We start from the raw sequence: 26810 nt of genomic DNA, 5'->3' as shown, positions 1-26810 counted from the left end.
TCGCGGGATCGAATCCCGGCCACGGCGGCCGCATTTTGATGGGGGCGAAATGCGAAAACACCCGTGTACTTAGATTTAGGTGTACGTTAAAGAACCCCCGGTGGTCGAAATTTCCGGGGTCCTCCACTACGACGTGCCTCATAATCAGAAAGTGGTTTTGGCATGTAAAACCCCATAATGTAGTTTTTATGGCCTATAATGATTATGCTGCAGGTTGCTTGAGGTGCTGCAGGTGCGCTTACGCAATGTATCGCCTCTAGTGCAGCGATACATGCTTACATAACTTTCTCAATTTTAAAACATGGTATTAATAATACTCGAGGGCACTCAGGAAAAACCTTAAGCAGGCTGAGTGAGCTTTAATGATTTCCAAACAAGACATTTCCGTGTGAAGAAGGGACCTGTGTTTTCTTCAATGTCGCCAAAGGATAGTGTATATTGTCTTGGTGTCTCATAGATGTAAATGCATGTACGTTCATACATGTAACAAACCTTCGCTGACGCGCCATCTGGTCTGTCATGTGCTGCTGCAGTTGGGCTACGCCAAAACCGGCCAGTCTTCAGCCGGAATCCACTTCCGCGTGTACAGCAGGGCGTTCATCATAAAACATGGCGAGTCCAGGGTAGTCATCGTGAACGTCGACTCCGGCATGATTAGCGACATCGTGAAAATCGAGGTGAGTGCACCCTTGTCGTTGTTCAATACATTTGCGCCTTGCATGCCAAGATCACAAAATATCACTGCGTTGTATACTGTTTTTGCTACAGTGTCTTGTTCAAATACCTGTGCCTAACTGCAGACACTCCAGTTGGTCACGTGATGCTGTCACGCTAGAGATAAAGTGATCTTCTTATCGCAGAGAATCACAGTATACATGCGCACAAACTAACAACGTCCCATGAGAAGGACTTGTTAACGTGAGCGGAAGTGAAGTGGCTCGTGTTTTACTCTCGCATACACTGGCATGGCGCTGACGTCCAGTAAGTAATGCGGGGCAAACGTCTCTTCTACTTGTCTTAGTCTTTGAAAATAAAATTAAGAAAATAATGAAAGAGTCAATAAAAAAACACGAACTCTTAACGAAAGGATAATCGTGCGTAGGCTCATAACTGGTAATCACACAGAATTCACGAAATTTCCTTCTTGTCTGCTTGACGTCTTCCAGAGACGACAGTTAAATAAAGGCATTCTGAAGTTACAGAAACTTGTGAAGCGTGGTTTTGTCGGCTGCGTTCCTGACTGACTGATAAAAACACATTCTGAATGCATCAGAAGTAAAACAAAGCGCACCTGTGAGCGAAACATTGAAGCCCAAACTGGACCGTAGTGTTCTGTATACGCCTCATGCTTCGCCTTTTGTACCGGAGAGCGCGGAAGTTGTAGCCTTGCTGCGCAACGTTATCGTCTTGGAGCGTCGTTAGCGTCCAACTTGGAGATATGGCCGGTTTGCCCATATCACCATGTTGGGCCGTGGCTTCGAGTGGCTTAATTAACTTCGCCTTAATTAACACTAAGGTTTGTGGGCTCATCTCCCACCAAAGGTCGAGGGTTCGACTCCGAACAATTGTCGTGGGTTCGAGTTGCTTAATTAACTGTCTCTTAATCAACTTCGACTTCCAAAGGTCCCGGGTTCAAGTGCCTTAATTAACTCTAACCCAATGAACTGTGCCTTAATTCACTTTGCCGTAATTAGCCCCAAGGTCTCGAGTTCGACTTCCACCAAAGGTCGAGGGTTCGACTCCCAATGTTATTATCATTGGATTTTGGGGCCATAACCGCACACGGCGTAACGCCGGAAGGTTAAATGCTCATCCCATGAGCCGTCTAAGGCTTTCGCCTTAACTGCGCCATGAAGACGAAGGCCCCAAGAGAGAAGCACGTAGAACAGAACACTCCAATTAACACTGTTTTGCGGAAGGCGCCCACAAATTATTAAGTGCACAAGGTGCGGTCGCATCGACATGTCACAAAAATGGCTATTAAAGAACTTTTTTTCGAGATATGTAAACTCGTATTTAAAGTGCCAACGTCAGGGTTCTTGCGCTCTCGTATTTTCCTTTTCTTCTATACGAAGTGTTCTAATACCTCCCAGTCTATCTACTTATGGAGCTAAACACACGATTGTTACATTAAGGATAGTTGCACGCATGCCTAGGTCAGCGGTCAGCCAAATAACCATTCACCACTAATCTTACGCCTGCCGTTCGATGCTACCGCAATCGCCCATTCAAACACTGACCCGTTCGAGCAGTGTTGACCTACTGCAATCCTGCAATCGGCCAAGAGTGCAATTGTGATTCATTCTGCGGGACAGGACTCTTTCTGTATCACGTGGCGCGTCCGTGGTAAGAAAACTACAGGAGCAAAAGTCTCTCGTAACATTTCTTTTCGTTTGTTATTTAGCAGAGACATGTCAAAACGCTTTACTTCCAAGGGTGTGCTGGAGTGGTAAGGTGCTGTTATAGCATTTGTCGGATTCTCAACGCTTACTTTGTCGATTTTACACATGACGTAATCGGACATACTGGCCCACATCTTCACGTCTGTCAACGTAAACCTCTTGATCAGTTGGTCCTATATGCATCGTGAAGGCTAACAGTGCCGTTAAGGAATAGCAAGGAATGCTCCTCCTCCTTTGTAGCTAAATTAGGTAGCGATAGTCATTTGATATCGGCGTTGTTCCAGAGCCTCTGAACATTTTTCTTTTCTACCATGGTTTGCATTTTAGTATATAGGCCGTATTTTTTTTTTAGTAAACTATGTCTGCTTGGGAGGAGGGCGGTCGATGTAAAAAACCTAAATTAATGAAAATCTGAGGTTTTACGTCTCAGAACCACAATATGATTATGTGGCACATCGTCGTTGGGGACTAAGCATTAATTTTGACCACCGGGGGTTCCTTAAGTTAAATTGAAGTCCACGAGCGCTTCTGCACTTCGCCCACATCGAAATGCGGTCGCCGCGGCCGGGATCGATCCCGTGACCTTGAACTCAGCAGCGCAACGCCATAGCCACTGAGCTATCGCGGCGGGTCTGAACGAAGTTCTTGGCGCCTTCCGCAAGGTTGCGGATGTTTACTCGTCTGTACAGTACATACATCACGAAAGTACGTTTGTTTTCAATAATAACAATACTTAAAAACACCGGATGCGTCAACAAAGTAGCGAGCTGCTGTAAGCGCGTTGCTGGGCGTACTACGCGTCTGCACGGGGCATATGCGGTCACAGGGACGCTTTCATTAGATTTCGTTATTGCAGGTGCTATTAGACGACACCAACTGCTTTTTTTTTCGCGAAAGCGTTGCGCTACAGCAGCGGCGCAGAGTAGGCGTACGTCGCGGGGTAGTTGTGAAACGAGCGCACTTGAGCACGTCGTATGTGCTGCCGCACTCCGACCTTTAAGCGAAGCGTAAAATTGGTTTGCAGCCAACGTGACCGCCGCCTTACTGGCAAACATTTTGGTTTTTAAGGAGTTGGTAATAATTTTTCAACAATTGCCAACCTTAGCGGCAGCATTTCTGCAGTCGCCACTTCGTTGTTGGGAGTAAGGTCCCTTCAGGATGTTCCGCGTTGTACAGTGGAAATGCTCTTAGACGAACGGCAATGTATCTTTGACACGAGGACATCGCAAAGAATGCAGTGTTGCTAGCAAAGACGCTGTTCTTGACAGCTAAAATCTATACGAAGCTCTATGGTGGGCGCATTGAAGGGGCGCTAGAGATCGAACGAACGCCACCTTTTATGCAATACGCCTGAATAAGTACTCTGAGAATTGCAGCGCCTTGTTTCTACAAACGTACCCTCCTTTTGTTTTTGCAAGTTGTAGCTTGTAATTTTTTAGGCGCGGGAATTCTCGAGCCATTGTCACTTTCACAGATGGTGTAGTGCACGTTTTGTGCTCACGGCATCATAGAATGCATGCCGCTTCAATTATTTTAATGTTGTGATAACTGTAAAGAAGCGGCTTTACAGAATTTGGTGGTTCTGGCGTGCTGGCTTTGCCAAATTTAAACGTACCGTATCTGTATAACGTCTGTGGTTTCGTCCTTCGCGAAGATGTATCCGCCTGCGCGTTGTACATCACGTAGGGGGAGTTTCGAACATGGCGTAGCGCACGTGAAAATTTCACCTGATGTCACTTTAGGTGATCCCATAATTATCACCTCATCTATGTTTTCTCTTGCATTTTTAGTGCGCTTAAGGAGCGTTTTAATGCACTGTCACACGGAGCCGCATTATATCGCGATCGAGCTCGATCCGCATCGAATTTCTCGTTCGTGATTGGCAACCCTCCTCAGCCGCCGCAATGGAGCCAATCGTGATCGGGAAATTTGATCTCGATTGGGCACAGTCGCGACCGAAAGTGCCCCGTGTGACACCGGTACGAACTATGTTCGGCACGGCGGGCATGCGTGCCATCGCGTAGCGCTCCGCGCCTGAAACGCTGCCTTCTCCGCAGCTTTTATGGCGCCGATGTTTACGGGCGACGCTGGTCGGCTGGAAAGAGTGACGGGGCTCCTATCGGCAGTACATGGCGCACGCAGGCGTATGACGTCAGTGGCCATGGCCACGCGAAAGCGATGACGGAATTAAAGAGAAAACAGCCGCGGCGACCGATTCTCAGGAGAGGCGCCTCTTCGACTCGATCAAGCTCCCAGATTGCGAAATTGGAAAATATATTGCGCAACTGGCGAGAAGCGTTCGAGGCGTACCAATATGCTGCCGCTAGATATACAGTAGGTTTTCCCCTTTGGCTGCGTTCTACTGCTCATGCAGTAACGAAGGTCAGGCCGTGCAACGGATCTCAAGAGAGTGAATTTGTAGCGATTCACGAAAGACACTATACGGACGCAGCCTGAGGCTCCATTCGTGTTGGCTTACAGTTATCCGAGCTCACGAGCGTTGTAGAATGATTTATTTTTACGTCCCGAGAATATAAGTTGAACTGTTATGAAAGCATATATAGTGGAGGGGGCTCTGGATTAGATTCAGCCACCTTGGCTCTTAACGTGTTCCGAAATCTCGGCACGTGGGCGTTATTACATGCAATTTCATCACAGCCAGTAACCCAACTCGCGACCTCGTGCTCAGACTAGCGGAATATATTTTCGTCATAGTTATTGCAGAATGAAGTGAGAGAGCAGGTATCGTCAGGTGAGCGTGCGTGTCACCTACTGCGTCTAACAACTTATCGTCTAGTGCATCTGTTCACACGATACAACAGTGCATGCCTACGGATTAAAACTGAATCATTCGAAAAAAGAAACCAGCACGCTTGTACACCTCGCTGAACCACAACCCGAATTCCAGGGAAGCAGAGTTATGAGACGGAGGCCGCAGCGCTCGGTTTCCGTGAAAAAAACTCCTAGCACTCGTGTGCCCTCCTCACTGCCTCCTCGCGCCGCGGAGAGTCAGAACTCACAGTCACATGCATACCGCATGCTGTTAGTTAACGCTCTAATATCAATACTTCCGATCCTATAAAGATATCTTCGAAGGTTCATTATGTCCGTAGAGGGTGCGAAGAGTTGCAAGCAGAAATATTACTGGGTCGTTCGCTTATATTAGCAATTATGAAGCGTAATGGATTTCTCGAAGGAACGGTTTAAAGCCTCCGATAATAATTTATTAGTCCGCCATAAACGTGCAGCTCTAACGTTTCTCAAGCATGTCCCTCCTGACGCAGATTTTATTTCTGAGAGGTTTCGCTTTGACATGCCTATACTAGTTCATGAATGGCACACTAACTTTTCAGTACCCGTGGAAGCATCTAGAAGAGCGCCAAGTAGAACAGTTTTAATAATTTCCTACGGCAACCTCAAAGTACCTATAACTGTGACTTTTTGCCGACATGTCTCCACCAGAGTAAAATTTATTTCAATCTAGTTTGATAAGCCCAGTGTTTTTCAGACGATGTACCTCTGTTCAATACGCGACACAACTCCAAAGTGCAAATGGAATTTTTGTAATTTTTCACAGCGTGCCTAATTATGGCGCGCACAGCCGTCACTTTGATGACACATCATCTGTCACATTTCCAACATTGCATCCGAAATTTTACTGCGCTATAATTTCAGTGGTTCTCTCAACGAATTTTCGTCAGCTTGTAGAGCGGGTGTTTGGAGAGTACGTTTTCGTGCGGATATTCTTCACTGCATCGATTCGCAATGCCAGCTACACTGTAAACTTTGCGTGCAGCATCACCATATAGTCTAAATATAATATTAAAAGGAAGGCATAGCCACAAAACGTTTAAGAACAGTTTTTTTGTCTTGATTGTACAAGCCGTCTTTTCGGCTTTAACGTTATGTGTCACTATGATACTGCAAGAAAGCTAGAATTCAGCGAAGTAGGCTTTAATTTATCCTGTCGGACGACTAAGCGAACTAGAGGCGCATCTATCACCAGAGCTGATAAATGCTCCTCTTTGCGGCAGGCAATAGAACCGATCTCTAGAGTTGGTGAGAATTTGGAGAGACGAGGCATATCGCATTAGGCTTACGTTTTTGTGAGGAAAAGTTGGGGGTTATGGCACAGGTATAATGATGAAAAGCAACACAATTATGGCGCAGTGAGTGGAATGTACCTGTGGTAATGAGGTATAAATACCTTGGTCTCTGGTTAAATAATGGGAAAACTGCATGAGAGATCAGAGGGAGAAAGAAAATAGGCAATAAATGAAAATGCTGCAGTAATGAAGCGTAGGGTATATTGGGGTGACTATTATTAGGATGTAATTCGCGAAATGTGACATGGCGCAATGTTCTACCGGGAATAGCGTCTGCAAAATGCAGTGTTTTAGGGATCAGACACCAATGACAGCCTCGAAATTAAGGACAGGTCATCTGGAATGACAGCTCAGCAAATGAAGCAATCCAAGGTGAAACGGGGTGGTCAACATTTGAAACACGAAAGGCAAAAATAGAGCTTCAGTATGAATAACAGCTGAGAAAAAATGAAGAAGCATTGGCGGCGAGAGTTGCTAGCATTGTTGCAGTGCAGATAATAGGGGGAGGAGATGAACACTGTGGCTTTCGAGTAAATAGATGCCAAGGTGGAGCACTAAATATCCGATTTACGCTGAAACAGAATGATATTCCTAGAGGGCTTGCTGGAGACCTATAGCGAACAGACATTAGAGCTCTGCAGGACGGCTGAACATGCCTTTTGACAACTTCAATGGGGCCGCTTTACTTTTTGAGGCTTGGTTTGAATGCTTGAGGACAAAATGTTGCTCGCAAAAATTTTACTATTTTGAAAGCATTCGTCGCTGCTTGGCAATGTATGCTTTTCAATGTGATCCCTTGCCTTCGCCCGTGACGTCGATGCTTGAAGCGGGCAGGCCTTCTCTCATTTAAAAGGTTCACAGCGAAACAGCGCTCACTCTAGCGGATGACAGATACGGCGGCGGTGCGGTTTCGTTGACTCTCGCCTAAACACTGACTGGGACTTGTGCTTGCCGGGAAAGTCATATGCGACGACAACCAGCGAAGTCGGGCTTTCGCCCCTCACCGGAGGAAAATTCCGTCGTTCGCCTGAAGGCGAGGTTAGCGCGCTTGTTTTTTGATGAGCCTATATCACCGCTTAGGATGTGCATAGCTATCTCCATCCCACCCTCTCCGTTCGCTCCCTTTCCCGCTTTCTTCGCACGCTCTTCGGCTGCCGCTACGGCCGGCTTGTTTTCACGCAAGGTCAGTCACACGCTTACTTCGGCAGGGCCGCCATAATCGTATACGCGCACCCACGGTAGACGCGAATGCCGCGCAAACCGCGCTCGCAGTTACCGAGTGAATCGTTCCGCGTGTAGTCGTACGTCGACCGCGAACTGCAGGGGTAACGTAAACAGCGCTGACTTCGCAAATGGTGCCAACCTTGTGACCTCAATAGCAGTTTGCTAGGCTGGGAACGGTTTCAGCAGGGGTTTTAATTTGCCACGGGTCAACTTCCTTGGCAATTATGTGACCTGTCTGGGGCATTATGCGGGCTGCGCCGCGTTGTACTCACCGAATGAGCTTCTATAAAAACGAGCGCTCATATTGCACGAAATATTATGTGACATTATTCTTCGGGAAGGGATGCATCGACTTACGTAGCAGGGTTTCATGAGTCACTTAGGCTGTTTCTATTATTTGTTTAGCTTAGTTCACGAAACTTAGTAATCAAAGCAGGAAGCTCAAATCATTGAACAAGACAGACATGATAGATTGGCTGTTTCTCTCTTTCTCTATTCGTTGTCTCTGTTTCTCTCTCTCTCTCTCTCTCTCTCTCTCTCTCTATATATATATATATATATATATATATATATATATATATATATATATATATATATATATATATGCGTTTCCCATTTTCTCGGGTCGCAGCGTCGTTGAGAAACTGCGCCAGCCTTTGAATGCAACCGCCGCGGCCGGGAATCAATTCAGCTTTATAACGTTGTAGACACTGCGCTGGCATTCGCGGTCTTATACAGGACCTTCAAAAAACCATCACTAATTTTGATAAAGTGGTTGTGCTAACTACCCAAATGCTGTTTGCAGAAATGGGTTATGCGCTTTGGCGGACCCAACCTTCGCCGGCCACGTAATGTCAATAAGTAGATAAGTAACAAAGCTTTGTTAACGTTTTTTTTTTTTTCGCTTTTATGACATAGACTTATATACTCGAAGACGATTCCACTTTGTTTGATACTTCTAGAGTACTTCAGTTGCGAGATATTCATAATTATTCATAATAAAGTTCAATGCTTGTACGTCAGTTTCGTATATTCACAGGTTCTTGACGCAAAAACGACCCCCCCCCCCCTCTCCCGTGTGACGTAGCTGATTCCGTATTGGCGGCGAGGAGTTACGGAGTCGCCATCTATCGGAAGCGCCTCGCTGGCGTAGTATGAGGGATCACGCGGCGTGCTCCTCATAGGTCTTGCTGTCAGCGCTGACTGAAAACACCACTCGGGAGCTCTCCCGGACATTTCTGTAGGTACTTTCGAAACGAGAGAAGGTTTTTACTGTCTAAATAATAATCTTGGGCAAACTGAAAGCACAGAATCGTTTACAGACGCTATCTCTTTACCGAATACATACAGTGAACGCCACTGTGCGCGGTCGCCGCGATGGAGTCTCCCAAACCGGCTTCTTGCGTGAAAGGTAGGCAAACGCTGAGAGCAAACTATGTGGAATATGTTCTTATAGTGTTTCTATAACTAAATGGAGCGTAATAGAATGAAGCCTCAATGCAGCGATAGCACAGCTTCGCAGCGACCGACTGCGCGTCTGCATGCTTGCCCGCGCACTGTTTCGCTTTCGCCGCGTGCGCGTTTTCGCACCGTGCCATGAGCTTTAGGCCGCAGAATATGAGCATTTGACAGTATACAAGCAACTATTGTTGCGTGGGCGCTATTAGAGCTGTTCAAACATAATTTCATTGTAGAGACTTCGACGCCTACTGGGACTGTGATGTGACGTCGCGAAGATTCAATCTTTTTTTTTTTTCTAAATTCTTGGACGTTTCAATATTATTCCTCGAGTTCCGTCGCACTATATGTTTATCGGCGTTCTCAGCGTGCGCTTTCTCGCTGCTTCTTTTTTTGTAATCCAGTGCATTAATTCATAACACAAACATGACCATATGCCATGCTTTTTTTAATGTGCTTCTTACCACTCCCTTTCCACTGCAGTGAACTTGCCAGTATCTATAGCATCGACAAGTTCATTGACCAAACCGTCATGACATTAGTCGGGCAGCGGACTCGGACGAGCGTCTCAGTGCGCGTTTTTCGAACATCGCAGACCCGGCGCCGTAGCAGAAATCTTCCTCGCGTCTGTGCTTGCTGTATACCCGAGTTGTAACTCGGGAATTTAGGCGAGTGTTATCGCGCGCGGCAGGTTTGTAAGCTACAGAGGGCGCAGATGCAAACGAGGAGGGGTGACATCACCTGAAAATTTCCTCAGCAGCTTGCTGCAGCGTCAAACATTTTCGTCGCATCTCCTTAATGCACAATTTAATTGTTATCTAATAGAAAAGCAAGGATTCCATAGCAAAGACTGAACCTCTGCGCACAAAGGGCCAGTGGCAGAAACGCGTAAACTCCTATGCACCGTGACATCAGACAGACGCCATCTTTGCCGAGGTCGGGGACTTGCCATTCAAAGAGGACAGCTTTGCCTTCAATTTCTGCGTCAGTAGTGAAACGCTATTTCCATTAAAGAAATGCCTGACAGAATTTCGAACGAATGACCCTCCAGCCTTAACTTATTTAGCGTTGGCTCTAACGTCCCTTTAGGGAGCCCCAAGAGGCCACGACTAATACCGATCCCGCTCCTGAATGGTGTCTCTCGAAGTCGCCGCGTTGCTTTGGGCGCGAAAGCCCCGTGGAGGATTAGGGGCGTGTTGGGACGTCGCAGGTGGCTTCGTTGCGTCGTGTGCGGCGTCTAGACTGCTGCACACGGAAATATAGTATTGCACAGCGCCACGAAACCCTCAGGCAGTAAGCATATACTATATGACACGCATATTCGGCGGGGTGTCGCCCAGCGTCGGCGTTTTCCGTTTACGCTGCCACGCTTTATTACTGCACAGCATGTGTTCTGTGGGTTTACCTTCGGAAGCCTAAACTTCATGGCTCGTGTTGCAGCTGCGATATATGTAGCGTGGCGTGAAATAGGGGCGCCGATGGCGAGCGGCACTATGCTGGAAACATATGTTCGACATAAATTCTGTGTCATTCACAGTTTACTCACCGATTGCGAAATTACGAGATAATACGAGGGCAAATGGCGTGAAACGCCGCGACTATGAGGGACACATTGGCGAAGTAGCACTTACTCTACTCGCGCGACCAGAGCGAGAGAGACAAAGAGAAAGGAACTTGTAGAAAATAAAGTCTTTACTCTCGCCTCCAACAGTTATATGCAGGTTGACTGAAACCAACGTTTGTTACAAACTTCTTTTCTTGTCCAGTTCAGATGACCGCTTTAGGAAACTGTTGGTGAAGAACATACTAATTTAGACAAAAAAAGCTACCCCTGAGAACCAAATAAGTAATTTTGCGTATTCGAAATGAGACGAACGATTCTGAGGCGGTAGTGACAAAGATGTTCTCGTCTGGAGTGCTGCTAAATATGGTGTCGCCTGCATGATAGCGCAAGTATACTTTGAAATCACTAACCGGCCTCATTAGGCGCAAATATCCTGGAGAATTTCGCTCCTGCATTCGGTGCTTAGTTCTTGTAGCCAGATATAGGCCTTGTACTTCAAATGCAGTATATCAAGAATACGTGTAAACACCTCGTGCGAAGAAACGATAGTTGACAAGGTCGCTCTTTTAGAGCTGATCATTTGGCCACAAAAATGGGGTTCTTGTAAGCAAGTTTTCCATCGTGCTTCTGTAGCGGGAAGGAAGCCAGCTACAAAGGAAACCTTCGAAAGGCATTCTTCCTTTGTGTACCCGTTCATGCGCGTATCGCCGGGACCTCGGCTAAAGTCGCAGTGATGAATGTTTGTGACGCATCTGTGTGTACCTTATACATGTTGTAGGCTGACAGCTGGCAGGCTGTACACAGCCTCATAAATCGGACGCTGGAAACATCGTTAGAATGCAGTGACGGTTGACCCTGCACTCTTAGAAAAAGGGTCTCGTGAGTTACTAGCTAAAGTCAATATATAAAGGGAAAATCAGACATCCACCCGTTCGTAGCAATTGCTACAAAGGAAAGCCATACGGGTTCCTCGAAAGAAAAACCTCGCAGTTGATAAAAAATTCGTCCTGATCCGGGACTCGAACCCGGGACCACCGCCTTCCCGGGGCAGCCACTCTACCATCTGAGCTTACCAGGCGGCTAGCAGATGGCAGGTCGAAGTCGAATTTGTCAACAACTCGAAGCGAAGGCAAGAGTGACGTAATAGTTCTGCGGAAGCCCGCAAGGTGAAGATAATAATTAATAAAGGGAAAATCAGGCATCCACCCGTTCGTAGCAATTGCTATATGTATACAATTAATTTACATCAGACACTCTATGTAATTGCATCGGCAATTCTTCTATCAATAATACAGGTCCCCCTTTACAACACTTTCAGTGAACGGCCCAGATGAAGCTTAGAACCAGGGCGTAAATGGTTTTCATGCTCTCTTAATCATATGTTTGAGTAGCACCCCGTCTCGCCAATATAAACACCTCCGCAACTCGTGGGGAGCTGGTAGACGACGTCGGCTTGCACATGAAGCAAAATTTTAAACATGCTTCAAAGACCGCTCTTTATTTAGGGAGCTCCTAGTTGACATTTGTGCAGATTTTACTGCTGAAATGGTTTTTGTTTAGGTCTCCCGCCGACTACCGTTGCACGGATGGAACAAAAATTCGTCATCGCCTCACATGGTGGTATTTGGCCTCCCCAGGCCTGTCCAGTTCAGGCCGAACGGGCGGCTGTTGCTAACCCGTTTTCCCCGTTCGCGGGAAATTAATGGTGTTGCAGAGTTCCGCTACGCTTTATTTCGCCTTGGTGTCATCTCGGCGGTTTCCTTGATAGGCGCTTCGGGACACTACTTCACTTTTTACAAGCTTCAGTAGCCTCTCAGAAGCAGCGCTCAGTGTGTAAAAATGAAAGCGGGAGGCTAAAAGTCTATCTGTTTAAAGAAGAAAGCTTTCTCGAATGGCATGCGTGTAAGCTTTTTTTAAGAACAGACCGAACATAAGACAAAGCTATCGACTTCTTTAGTGTTGATCGAGTACACTGACCTGAAGTTCAGTTGAAGTTCAGTAGCGTCTCTAACGATTCAAGGCAGCCTACCCAGCAAATACTACGCTAGTCTCCAACATTACTTGCAACTGCAAAAATTGCAAACGGCCATATTTTGGCAATTGAAAAATGAAAGGAAGGCCTGGAATGCCTGCACTAAAAGCTTTCAGAATGGCGACCGGACGCATTCCAAGTAATGATCTACGTATCGAAACGTATGCATCTGCATGCTGTCCAGGTTGTTTTTCTAAGAAACAATCGACTTGGCTAATGTTAATATTGCCCAAATTGGGCGCAATTTTATACCCGATAGAAGCACCGCATCGCTCTCATCACCTTATGCGAAAGTTGAAAAAAAAGAGAGCACGACAACAATTTAAGAAACTCTTCGATGCTAGTATCCGAGCCAGCGCGGAAGGCCATTTCATAATTACCTACACAAATGCGAAGCTTCATGAAATGGATTTTCTTGCCAGAGAAAATAATACAGATTTTCTTTGTCGGTGCGGAATTCATAGCTTTCTCATTATTTTTCTGCGGGAGTGAACTCGTATCGCTTCGATAGACACGTGAAGGCACGTTTCGCGGAGTTCAAGTGTGATTTTAAAGCGTTCGCTTTCGTTAGCTCGTTGCTTAGTCTCGTGTCGTCGCCATCCGCAGACATCCACGCTCATCTCTCAGACCTCATCCACTCTCCTCTCTCATTGGTGGAAGCTAGCGCACGTGTCATCGTGTGCACTTCCACCAATTAGAGATAACAGTTCGGTCACGTGACGCAGTGCTTGGTTTCCTGGAACATCACCTGGTGGTGCTGCCCTCCGCGAATCAAGGGCGGTGGAACAAACCCATTGCGCCTGTAGTATCGTGGAAGTTTTGGCGCGGCTCAGTCAAGCCTCCCCTTTCGCTTCGTGAGACGGTGGCGGCGCCGACGTTTGCAGCCGCGTCGCGTTAAACAGACGCTGTCTATACGGTAGCGCCGGTGGCTGTGGCTCGCTCAGCGCGCTGCTGCGCACCCGGCTGCTCTAGTGTATGCTTAGAAAGCCGGCGATCACGCGAGCATCGGATAAAAACGTAGTACCGTAAAACAAAACACTTTAAAACATCGTTTATACACTGATGATCGTCATGGAAGAAGGCAGGACCTTCAGACCTTCAAGCGATTCGCGAGCTCGAGAACGGGTGCGAAAACGCTTAGCCCACACCACAGCCCCCTAACGCTTAAACATTCGCGTTGCGCGCTCATAAGCGTCGTGTAATTTTTTGTGGGATGCAAAAACCGCTTTCGCAGATTTCCTTGCTCGAAGGGCGCGCTAGCGTCAAGCGCAGAAGAAATTGGTCGCGAGGCGGTGCAAGCTCCGAAACGCACGGAAGACAAGTACGCATTGTTGAAGCTACGATTTACTATGTCCCGTTTATTCCTATACTGTTAATGTATAGCAAACGTTGTCTATCTGAGCTGTCAAAAATACGACGACAGTTCCCTGAACGTACTGTGTGATAAGTCGGGGTCTTGCTGGAAAATGGCTCCAGCATGCAACCTATGCATTAGTGAAGCACGCACTCTTTCAAAAGTTTCGAAGCCGTTGTACTTATGAGCCGACCTGCGTGAGGTTGTCTGCTGGAACCCTGTGGATTCAGTTGTTTCGAGCCCCTTAATTTTAGAGGAATAAATCTTGACACTCTCCTGAAGTTCGGCCTACCAGGCTTTACAAACAATGCCTTTCCACAACGTCAGCGGCAAATCTTATCACTCCCCAAGTGGCTTCGAAACTTTTGAAAAACAAACAAACAGTATAATTAAAATATTGATTCGAGAATTTCAGGATGTGGGCAGGGAAGGTATGGAAGCACCGGCCCTTCAAACATCCTCTGCTCGTATGGCCACCGCGTTCGCTGCCTTCCACAGCCCACCACCGACACGTGGGCCATGCCTAACACTCTAGTTGCCAGCGTGGCTATTGCGCTAGCGCTTGCATTTCATTGCTTTTATTGAATGAATAGTATTCATTAGACCACCGTTGCTTCGCACATGAGCGACGTATGTACTGCGTTTGCAAAAGCACGCGCACCCGCACACATCGGTGCAAGTGCGTAATCTTTTTCTTCCTGCAGAGTGATGAACTGAACTGAAATCGTGGTTTTGCAGGTGGTGAAGCGCCTTCAGGACAAGTACGGCTCGTCGCTGTATAGCGAGGAGAACATCCTGCTGACGGCCACGCACACGCACGCGTCGGTGGGCGGCTTCATGCAGTACCTGCTCTACAACATCCACACCCAGGGCTTCATCCGCCAGGTGGCCGACGTACAAATCGACGGCATATGCAGGGTGCGTCTCGTCCAAACGTTGGGAAACCAGCACGATCTTTTCTATACGTATCCTGTACGTTTTCTTGCCTATACGTCCTGTATATCTTCCTGTGTGCTTCTCTATTAGGGATAAATACGTTGCTCCTGTGGTAAACCTACGCATTCCGAGGGGATATCATAGTTACCTCGCGTTGCGTTCTCCTTCCGAACGGTCGGACCGGATGGACGCGAGGGACATCGGTCAATCGCATGCTTTAATTCGACTCAATGTGCAAGCATGGCTCAGGACACGCCCAAAAGGTAGTGCTTATACATCGGCTTGGCCGTCAGGTTCTTAGCTTTATTTCTTTGAAATATGCGGCTAAATGGAGGCGTTGTGTCAGCGCAGGCGGCGACACAAAGCGGCGAAGACCGCACAGACTTGCAGAACACGCGGCTTATAGCCTAGAAGTAATTCTTTTTTTGTTTGTTTATGGACACCAACTTTCTTTGCCAGAAGTTGGCGCCAACGAAAAATGGCAGCCTTTCGGTCTTCTGACTAACCAAATATGATATGAGAATTAGCCTATTTTCTGCCGATTAATTTTTTTCCCCTGTAGCACACGTTCGCTAATAAGGAATGTGTTTGGGCCTGCCACAGTAAGACAAAATGGGTTTTCACAAAAAAAAAAGATCTAAAATAAAGGACAGTTCTACCCGTGATCAGAAAGGACTTCGTATGCTGTAGAGCGGTTCTATGAGTGGCGTCGGCCAATTCCGAGCATATTAGCGAAGGTAGGTGGCCAATGACAATCTTTTTTTTTTTACGAAACGAAAGAAAAAACATTATGAGGTTTTACGTGCCAAACTACACTCTCATGATGAGGCACGCCGTAGTAGAGGGGGCTCCGGAATAATTTGGACCACCTGGGATTTCTTAACGTGCGCCAAAATCCACGGGTGTTTTCGCATTTCGCCTCCATCAAAAGGCGGCCGCCGTGCCCAGGATTCGATGCCGCGACCTCGTGCTTACCAGCCCAACACCACAGCCATTAAGCAAGCACGGCGGCTTCGAAAGAAAACCTTGGCCCCCGTGTTATATGCAAACTCCCTGCAAATACTGGGTGGGCTACCATGCAGAGAACGTAGGTAAAATGTGCGTGAACCGTCGAGTACTCGCGAGTTGGTATCGCTGCGACAGAATTGCAAAGTGCACCTGCCAGTTTATTCTAAACTTGTCAAATGGAATTTCAAGGAAAATCTATTCATCTTAGAGCTTCGGACGCAGTGAGAACGAACTCATTTCCGTCAGTAGCCGCAGGTCAATGCCAAGAAGAACAGCTGCATGTGGAGGCCTAACGATCAACTAATGTCAGCTGCGAGCGTCACGAGCCGTTCCGGACAGGCAATTCTCGTGACTTACTCAAAGGCCAGCCAAACAGTTGTGCCCGTTCGCCCGCAGCGCGAATAACTGTAGGGTGCTCGCGCTGAGGCGTACATCGTGCTGTAAAGTGAGACAACGTATAACGTTGCAATATTCAGAAGCTGATAACCCAACAGGTGACGCATGCAACCTCGCGTTAACTGTGACCACGACCGTACAGCGAACGACGTGACTCGTCCTCGCAGAGTATCGACCAAGCACACGACAGCCTTCGGAGGGGCTACATCTACTGGAGCGAAGGCGAGATCCTGCACGCCAACATCAACCGCAGTCCTCACGCCTACGACGCAAACCCACCCGAGGAGAGGGCCAAGTAAGTAGATGCGTTGTTCTTTTGGCAGACTCGGGGGGGGGGGGGGGGGGAGACTTAGGACATGTGCAGTGCCTTATTTATCATTATTATTATTTTTTTTGTTGCAATAAAGACCGCCAGAACGTTACGGTACCATACAAGAGGTTATCGCAACCGTACAAAGTTGGGTGGTTTTTGCGCAGGGAAAAGCGATTTGCGAGGAAACTGTACGGTGGTCAATTAGAATGTTCCGAGCCTTAAAAAATTTTAAACTTGGGATGTTCACATAGCGAAAAATTTGATTTGGGTAGAATATGAATATTACAGAAAGATGCCCTACGAATGTCGAATCGAATATCGAATATTTTCTCATTTCTACACTAAACAAAAATTTTTTTTAATGGTTAGGTGCGTGTGGAGTCCGCTGTGAAAAAAAAGAGAGGGAGAGTAATTTAGGTTATCAGAAACGTGCATATAATTCCGTTTGCATCTACACGTCTCGTTAACTGACGGTCTTGTAAATTAAAAACAATGACTTTCAATTATCTGGTGCGCCATGACAACGGCAGTAACTAAACAAGAGAACAGCACGTCACGAGATGCATGAACAGGGCTGTGTTCTCTGAAGGAGAGGAGTCTAATAGTACAGCATCCCGCATTATATTAAAGAGATGCGAAAATGGTGAGATTGGCCAAATAACAAATTGATTTGCCTAAGTTGAGACAACTTGAATGCTAACTCGTATATAGTCTACCTAAAGGGAGGCATTCTTATTGAACAAGTGGAAATTATTTAGCACAATTTATCTGGCCCGTAGATCCGCGGCTGTCATACAGCATAATCCTTCGGACCAGTTTGCACTTGCTTCAATCTCTCTCCCTCGAAAGTTAATAAGAGTTCTTATCTCTGATATTCGAATAGAACTGAATATTAGATGGTTTCAATTAGTGAAACCTCGAATCCAATACGAATCGAATAGCAAGGACTATTCTATTCGTGTTCGAAATTTTTGAATATTCGCACACCCCTATTCAGAAGCTTCCTCCTCAGCTCTTCGGCTCATGCAGCGAGTCTCGAAGCGACCAGAAAAGTTGTTACTCAGTTTCAAAATAGAGAGTTTTATATTTGCATGATACGGTGTACGTTACTGTGATAAGTGATATGTTAGATCCGGTCATTAGGCCGTGTTACGCGGCCCCAGGCCTATATCCGTAGTTTTGCGTGTGATACTTGACTGTTATGTGCCTACACACCTACATCACCCGCTTTTTAAATGCAAAACGCTCCTAATATTTGCCTACCAGCCTAGTTCACTGGCTCTCAATACACAAGAGTGTTCTTCTATGGAAGATAACGTGCGTTTCGGCTTAACCCGAGCGCTGCTTTGCCTTAAAAAAAAAAGTTCGATGTTTCTGACGTTTCTTATTTGTGTCCGGTTTCAGCGCATCACATGAGTTGATGTTTAGCGTTTGTCCGGCCTCCTTCGTTCTCGTCATGCCTCTTCTTTAGCGCGTGTTGAAAATATATCCATCCAAGAACTGGTACTTCTCCGCAGCAACCGTCGCTTGCCTGCAGCAGAATCACTGAGGACAATCGCCGTGTGCATCGGGCGTTCTCCCTGTAGACTGTAACAAGTGCTGTCATTCCTTATATTCGAACAGCAATGAATATTCGACAAGTTTGACTACTGAATTCTTGAATCGAATACGAATTAAATAGCGAAGAATATGCGAGCCGTATTCGATAGTTTGAATATTCGCGCACCGCTATAGCAGTTGAACGCTACCTTCTGTATACCAGGGCAAGATATTACAAATAAATGTAGCTTTAACTAATTGACGCGACAGCACTGTCGGCAGTACTTAAGCCGAACACGCAGAAAAAGCAATAATAAAGTGCGGAAACACAGGTTGTGTGGCTTATGGTGCATTCCAGTGGCAGAACTAAAGCGGCGGCAGAGAGGAGCAGAGAAGTATAGCGCAGCGAGAGTGCGACTGCTTGATCCCCCATTGAGGCGTTCCATGCGCTCCGAGAGCAGACGCGAGGGCGAAGGTGTATCACGTGACCAGATTGTTTACCTTCCCAGCATTCTGTGCGGCCAAACGAACTTGGCTTCTCAGCCGCCATTGCTGCCGCACACTGAACAAAAACGATGGAAACACAACAAACATTAAACAATTGAGCAGGTATTCCAACCTGCGAAGGTGGTTGACCATGGAAACTGCTATGGTGGCATAAATTATGTTGGTATAGAGTTCTGTTGGCATGTAACTATACATAAGTATGTATATGTCATTTATGCAAAATACAAATAAATATCAGGCGCGCACTATGTCACGCACTACGTCATACATACACAGAGCTACCGCGGAAGGGCTTTTGCGAAGCCGCTCTAAAGACGCAGGGGTTGTTGACGCAGCTGCGACGGAGCGCCGTTTAGACGCAGGTGGCCGTTAAACCGAGCCTCAACGTGAGCGACGTTATGCGTTGACAGGGGCGCAGTCCAAATCAGTGCATGAAACAAAACACGTTTGTTTGTAATTTGCGATTGAGCATACTTCCTAGATAATTAGCTGAATGAAACTTGGAAGGACTAGAGTTTTATTCTAGCGACAAACATGGGGCTGTCGGTATCCCTCCCGTAGAAGCCCATGTATTGACAGCAGATGGGAATTCCGCAATATTTACAACTTCACTGTGAACTACGTAATTATGAAAAGTAAATGAAACTTAATTGGCGTAATGTTAGAGTCGTCTTAGCGGCTAGCTTTCAGATAATTTGTTTCGGGATAGTTTCGATAAAACAATAGTTACAGCCCTTTTCTGTGACCATACTCCCTGCGTAGACGCTGTGGGGATGCGCGACTCTCACGCGTCCCCTGATATGTTGTTTTCCCGCACGGCTCGCGTGGCCTGGCGCCCGGGGCGGTCGGAGTGGTTGAGGCGCAGTACGAGAGATGGCGTGAGTGTTGCGCTGCTAACGCCGCCGACAGGCGGGGTTACTTGGGCACCGAAAGACAAGGCGCTTCCTCTTGGGTTCGGGAGAGCAAGCAGTGCGGACGTGCCGTGCCGCGCGTGCGCCGATCCATGCTTCTGCGAGACCGTCTCGCGTGGCCGCCTTCGAACGCGCCACCGTTCGCGTGACCGTACGCGCGAACGACCAGGCGTTGGGATCCAGCATGGGGCGAACATATTCGCTCGCTATCCGGTCGCGGTGAGTCGGACTTCTAGATTTGTCGCGCGCCCATCGGCATGTTTTGTGGAGAGCAACTCGGCTAGCAGGCATTGATCTATGAAAGGTGCAATAAATGCCCTTGTGATTGTTTGCACTACTGTGTTGTCGTTCCTTTGTCCCAAGAGCACGGAGGAGAACCCCACAACGCCCATGTATGAGCGCAGACGGGAATTTTGTAACATTTACAACTTCACTGTGATTTAACTAATTAGATAAGTAAATGAAACTCGGCGTAATGATAGAGTCGTCTTAGCGGCCAATTTCAGTATGATTTTTTCCGGTATACCTACATTAGATTGAGAGCTACAGAGCATTCGCGAGAAAGTGGGCTTTGCCGCAAGGCGTGTTCTATTCGCCGCGACGATTTTTCCGGAGGGTGGGCATAGACAGCTTCGCTGTGAAAGGATATCTATCACGAGTTTCGCGCCACGTGACTCAATTCCTCCGCTGTCCACTTTTCGCGCGGGATCTGCCAACACCACCTCGGCAACAGAAGGCTTGAGCGCTCGGTGAGTGACGTCACGGAAGCCAGCGGCGTGCTTGGGGATACGGGTTGAATGAAGGGATGGCGCACTTACGTGCGACGTTAACCGGAGCGCAGTTATTGTTTCTTTTTTAGGCATAGTTGAACAGATGGCCCGCAGAGCACAGAGGGTGTTCCAAGATTATTTTGTTTGTGCAAAACAATTTACGCGCTGCATTATTAAAAAGCCCGTCCGTAAAAAAATGAAATGGTTCAACCTTAGGATTGAGAACGAATTTCGGGTACATGATGACAGGGAGCATGGCTTATATCGAAAAGTCACAGTGCTGCCCTCTTCTTCAGAGTAGCTTCTTTGCCTTGATTTTTCGTCGGCGTCAGAGTTTGCCATTTATGCGACCACAAAAGTCCTTCAACAAAATCTTAGCACTGCACCATAACACATATCTCATGACAACTTCACTGGTGTTTCCTTCTTCACATTAGGGACACATGTATTTATTCCAGTCTAGATTAGGCGTGAAACGAGTAATTTCGCCTTCGAGGCATTATTACATACAGTACCGCAGTCCACCATATTTACAACACCTCAAATGAGTTTAGCAATGGAGATACAAAACATTCGTGCAACTATTTACAATGGTACAGCTGCCTTATTCAGCAGGGTTTCAGCTTTTCTTTTCTTTGCCTTAGCATTGACATCCAATATTCTGTCATTCATCTTGCGGAAACATGAACACATGATTTTTCGGCCCCGATGTGCAATTGCTCCGGCAATTGGCACGCAGCACTTTTTAGGCATATCCTGGCATGAGCGTAATCCACATTCTGCGGCAATGAAGGCTTGCCGGACACACAACCGCAATCGCAGCACAAGCGCAGAGACTACATACACGGTTCACGCCCAGAAAAAAAAAAAATGCGCTCGAAAGCATGTCGCAGCATGCCAGACTTTTCTAACCCCGAAGCTATTCATGGAGCGGCAAGGTTCCCAGAACTAATCGAACTGTTATCGCCGTCGTCGCCCACTCTGTCTTCCGCGCCTCATTTTCAACACAGCTGCCACGCTAGTAAGTTCGTAGCACGCTGCACGGAACACTTCTATGTGGGCCTCCTTTGCGTGACGTAGCTCGGGGGGGGGGGGGGGGGGGGATGAGGAACAGCCAGAAGGCCTTAACTTCTCTAGAGGGTGTTGAATCAGCCCGAACTGCTCTCGACTACTCCTGGGGCCAATGAACTGCTCCTATTCTGCCACTGGGACGCAGCTACGCGCGAGAGTGCACTTTGGGGACGCTTTTGAGGGCTCCTGTTCGCCCAATGGGATTTGCCATTAGTGCGAGTACCTTGTTGTCTGTGACTTCTTGCGTCTCTCACATAAAATATAGGAAGGCTCTGCGCTATTCGTGCAAAATATGACGTTGTGGGAAAGTACATTTCCAAGTCACTGCAGTCAGCGCATTTCATTGCCAGAAAGTCCATCCAAAATTATATACAGCGCCGCTGTATACAATTTGAATACGAATACCTGACCTTCCTCGTTGAAAATCTCCATAGCAGACTAATATTGGATGTACAATTTGTTTTTTACAGAAATAGAGCGGGTATAATAAAGTCATTCGCTTTAACGCAATTTCAACAGTGACTGTATTTGACATGTGCGTTGGGACGAGGTGACTGTTCGTAACAATGGGCCCTATAGCGTAAAAGTATTCAAATCTATTTTTATTCCAATCTTCTGACGTCAAATTTACGTAAGCACCGACGCAAGCATCGGGCGGTAGCCCGCAGCGTTGTTTGAAAAGCCCGATCAAACGCGCTTCTCGTTTATAGGATGTCACTTTCTTTTCCTTTCAAAGCGAATAGCATTGCCTACATTGAGCAGCTTTTCGTATCTCATTGGCTGAGAAGAGGCGAGGAGCACCTTCAAATGGAGAGAGTTTCGATGGGGCCGAGCCAGCGCAGTGAAAGTAGATAGCCGGATGAGGAGGGTGGTGCCGGCGTCTGCGATTGGCCCGCTTCCCATTACTTCGCTTGCGGCGGCTGGTCGAAAATCGCGGCGGCGTGCAACGGAAAGTTTAAAATGCCGTTGAAATGGATCCCCAGCAAAGTAGAGTTGACAGAGCTATGTCGTATACGTGCCAAAAGGTCTCGATAACCGTTATACGGCCACATAAAATCTTATATTGTACGAAAATAAATCCATGCTCCCCGGCAGCTCCGCGAAGCCAGTGACATAGAGATCGGCGGGCAGCCATCTTCTATTCCTTTTGGAACGGGGCAATGTCCGGCTATTCAGAAAAAAAATTTTCAGTTTTGTTCGGTATATTAATGCGCCTTTGACGCTTACACATCACTTTGATGTGGTGAGTTTTCGTGGTTTTGTGACGTCGCGTGACAGACAAGTACAGTGGGCGTAGTCCGAAAACGTTTGACCAATAGCAATTGGTCAAACGACGCCTTTTTCGCTAATGGTGAAAAAAGCGTCGAATCAGATATTATATATTTTTTTTTCGTTCGGTCTAATCATACATAATTAGTTAGCACATATCATACCAGATACCATACCAGATACCATCGCGGTTTTCGTGACGTCGCGTGACAGACAGGCGCAGTGGGTGCACTTGAAAATTTTTTTGCCAATCGTGGAGGGCTGATTGCAGAATTGGAATAGAAAAGTTTAAAATAGCTTTACGTTATAACGCCCAACATCTATTCTAAAAAAAACTGCATTTTTCAAAAGCTATTCAGTTATCCCGGCCACGGCGGCCGCATTTCTAATGGGGCAAAATGCGAAAACACCCGTGTACTTAGATTTGGGTGCACGTTAAAGAACCCCAGGTGGCCCAAATTTCCGGAGTACCCCACTAGCTTGTGCCTCATAATCAAATCGTGGTTTTGGCACGTATTGGCCCAGAATTTAATTTCTTTTAAAGCTATTCAATTATCTCCTTGCCGCCGACGTAAACGAGGGTCTCCGTTCCACATTTCTTATATTGTCTGCGTAGCTGTCATGATAATTTATGCCTGCGGGCATTCAACAATGCATGCTTACTACATCTGGCCTACATCTTTGAAAATATTCATTACGAATACCCGCCGCGGTGGCTTGGCGGCTATGGTGTTGCGCTTCTAAGCACGAGGTCGCGTGATCAAATCACGGTCGCGGCGGCCGCATTTCGATGGGGGCCAAATGGAAAAATGCCCGTGTACCGTGCACTCGGGACACGTTACAGATCCCCTAGTGGTCAAAATTAATCCGGAGTCCCCCACTACGGCGTGCCTGATAATCGTAGTTTTGGTGCGTACGTGAAATCCTTAGAATTCATTTATTGTGGATTTTATCAGTGACACAAAAAGAAATGCTTAAAAATAACTTGGAAGATTGTTTAGTGGCGCGGTCACAATTTGTTGAAGCGTCTGTCTTTGCTATGTATGTTGCAATGAAATGACTTCGTATACATCTTCTGGGGCAGTATCTATTGTAAACAGGGTACATCATTTGAAAAAGAAAACTAATTGACAAGCGCTTGTATATGCGGCGTCAATAATTTAATCTTGCAGGCTTCAAGCATGTCTATGTAATATATCTGGCTTTTCTCGTTGAATATCATTGTAGAGAATTTTAGCGGCTAGTACATTTTGAACGCTCTTTTGGCGACATTCTTGAGCACTGCTTTGCAGACCATTTCACGTAACAGTAAGACTAAGAAAAAACAAGCCACAAAGCCAAATGGAAAGATCACCGGTAGCTTGAGAAAGGTTCACAACAAAAAAAAATATTTAAAACGAAGGAATAAGCGTACTTCTCGCGAGCTTTAACGTGGCACTTCGACCGACAAGCATTGCTGTCTACACAGGCATTTTAGGTAGACTATCATGCTGGACCTAACTGGTAATCGCAACAGTAGAAAACATGGATGTCAACAGCAACGTATGAACGTCGAACTACGTGCGCCAGTAAGAGAGATTATCTTGCGCTTGGAACTCGCGATTTATGTATGTAGATGCTGCAGCCATGCGCCATGCACACACACGCAGATGCACGAGCTTTCTTTGCCTCTTCCTTCGACTTTTTCACTGCTGCTGCTGCCTTGCACGCCGCGTCGTGGGAGTGGTTGAGAGCACACGGCGCGGGTGCGGAAGACGACATTTCGGTAGAACGGGGCCACAGGGGCGTAGCCAGGGGAGGGGGGAGCTTATGGGGCTTGAGCCCCCCCCCCCTCCCCCGAAATTTTTTTGGGCTGTCATGCACCGCCGATCAAAACAAGCCCCGGCGCCGGAAATCATTCCGGATTTTGTCTAGAATGTATTTTTCACGCTCGAAAATACATTTCGGCGCGAAGAATGTGAACTTGAGCTGGATTTCGTGGCAACGCTCATGCACCTGGAGTCACATAACGCATTAGCCCCATCCGAGAACAGTTTCACGGGCGTTTGGATGGCGAGCGGGCTCGTTGCGGCATCTCGCGGATGCCGCGGAATCTACGGAGCGCATGGATTTCAATTCCGAAACTTTATGGGTATAAAGATCGCGTAAACTTTTGATGCGAAAGGTGCATTGGCATCTACAAAGTCGTGCTTTAGGTTTTCAATTCCGTATCTTTGAGGGTTTAATGTTCTTATAAACATTGGACGCCAAAGGTGCATTGACGTTTCTAAAGTCGTACATGGAACGATACAACGAGACAATCCAAATCAACACACTATCAGACAATTTGACAAAGCACGCAGCGACGTCCGATGAGACGAAGCGTTGTGATGGTTCATTTGTGCCGTCATGTCATAGAAGATATATAATATCAACATTTTTTTTCTTCACCTGCGCCAATGCATCCATGTCAAGACACTAAAGTCAGCAAAAGTAACTACGTTCTTATTTGTTTTTTTCTGCGTTGACATTTATTCGCGAGGACACATTGAGCCTCTTCAATTTTCTTCTTCTCACTAACCGCGGGCTACCACAGCCAGCCAGAGCGCATGTGTTTTTCACGTGTTGCCCTGACAACCACGCAGCGCACTTCAGTGCGCGTTCGTTTTTCTCTGGCCGAGTGGACTTTGGCCTCACAGAGTTTTGGACGCTTTGTGGCAAGCAGACGAGAAAAAGAAGCAATGGTCGCTCGCCGCCACCACTGCGGGGACTCGACGGATTGCAACACGTTCGCTTGAGGGCATCACTTTCATTTCGATGTTATCGCAACCTCTCTGGAAAGTCTTTTGTCTCACCAGTGTAGGATAACGAGCAGCCTACATATGGTTCTCTGTGGACCAAGTGTCTCACGTTTTCTTCGGTATTCCTTCGGTAGCCACATTAGGTGCCCAAAGTAGGCATTCGATTGTGGCCAACATGCTTTCCTTTGCGTTTTTTTTTTTCACTTCGGTGCCCCCGCCCCACAAGAGGAAAAAAAGGACGCTGTTCTGGCGCAGCGAATTGCCGCTTGGTGAAAGTTCGATTTTATTACTTCTTTTGCGGAAAGTAATGGGCTCTTCACTTCAACTAGCAATTACATGGACTCAAGGCGCATTTCTGTCGTCGCCGTCGCCGTCATGCTCCGTATGAAGTCCAAGGGCGATAACATCGTCACCGCGCGCCGCATGCCTTAAGAGGAAGCTTTAGCTCGGGCCCAACTCCAACGCGGCCTATTCAAATACATGTAAAAACGCAAAAACGTTTTTCTGAGATAACCCCTGGACCGATTTTAATGAAATTTGTTGCATTTGAGAGAGAAAGCTAAATTCTAGTGACTGTTGGAAGCGGAATTTTTATTTAGGGCTTGAGATTTGTTAAAAGGATTTTCAAAAATTCAGACATTTGAAAAACATAGAAGCACGAAGTTTACAAGCTAATAGCTCTGCATCAAGAACAGATATCGCGATTCTGTAAACGGCATCCATTAGATCATTCAAAGCGGACAAATTTGATATGTCAGTTTACATCTTACGTGAATTTGTTACGTTGTTTACGAAGGTTCTGCAAAAGTTGTAATTACACATTACTCCATTTTTTGAGGTTCATGTGTAACATATCAATTTTGTCCGCTTTAGATGTGCTATCAGGTACAATTCACAGAATTGCGATGTCATTTTTCTTGCTGAGTTACGGAGTTGTAAACTTGATAGTTTCGTTTTCTGAAAATTTTCGATTTTTGCCAAATTTTTATAAAAATTTGACGACCTAAATTGAAAATTCAAAACCAACAGTCACTAGACTTTAAGCTTTTCTTTTAAATGCAGTGAACCCCGTCAAATTTGGTGCAGTAGTTGCCGAGAAAAATGAATTCTCCTTTTACATGTATTTAGATAGGAGCACCCGAGCTAAAGCTTCCTCTTAAGTGCCTGTGA

General features: G+C 46.7%; 1 protein-coding gene across 1 annotated transcript in view; it reads left to right on the top strand.

Moving 5' to 3' along the window:
- CDase (neutral ceramidase) overlaps positions 1–26810 on the top strand; it is a 151163-nt gene that overhangs the window by 52161 nt on the left and 72192 nt on the right. The window contains exons 2-4 of the mRNA XM_050192048.3: positions 534–677; positions 14879–15058; positions 16648–16775. Coding sequence (XP_050048005.1) covers positions 534–677; positions 14879–15058; positions 16648–16775 — 452 coding nt within the window. The remainder of the gene's footprint in view (positions 1–533; positions 678–14878; positions 15059–16647; positions 16776–26810) is intronic.

The sequence above is a fragment of the Dermacentor andersoni genome, chromosome 1, assembly GCF_023375885.2.
Source record: "Dermacentor andersoni chromosome 1, qqDerAnde1_hic_scaffold, whole genome shotgun sequence".
NCBI lineage: Eukaryota > Metazoa > Arthropoda > Arachnida > Ixodida > Ixodidae > Dermacentor > Dermacentor andersoni.
The sequence above is the reverse complement of the archived record's forward strand: the minus strand, read 5'-3'. Positions and strand labels throughout refer to the sequence as shown.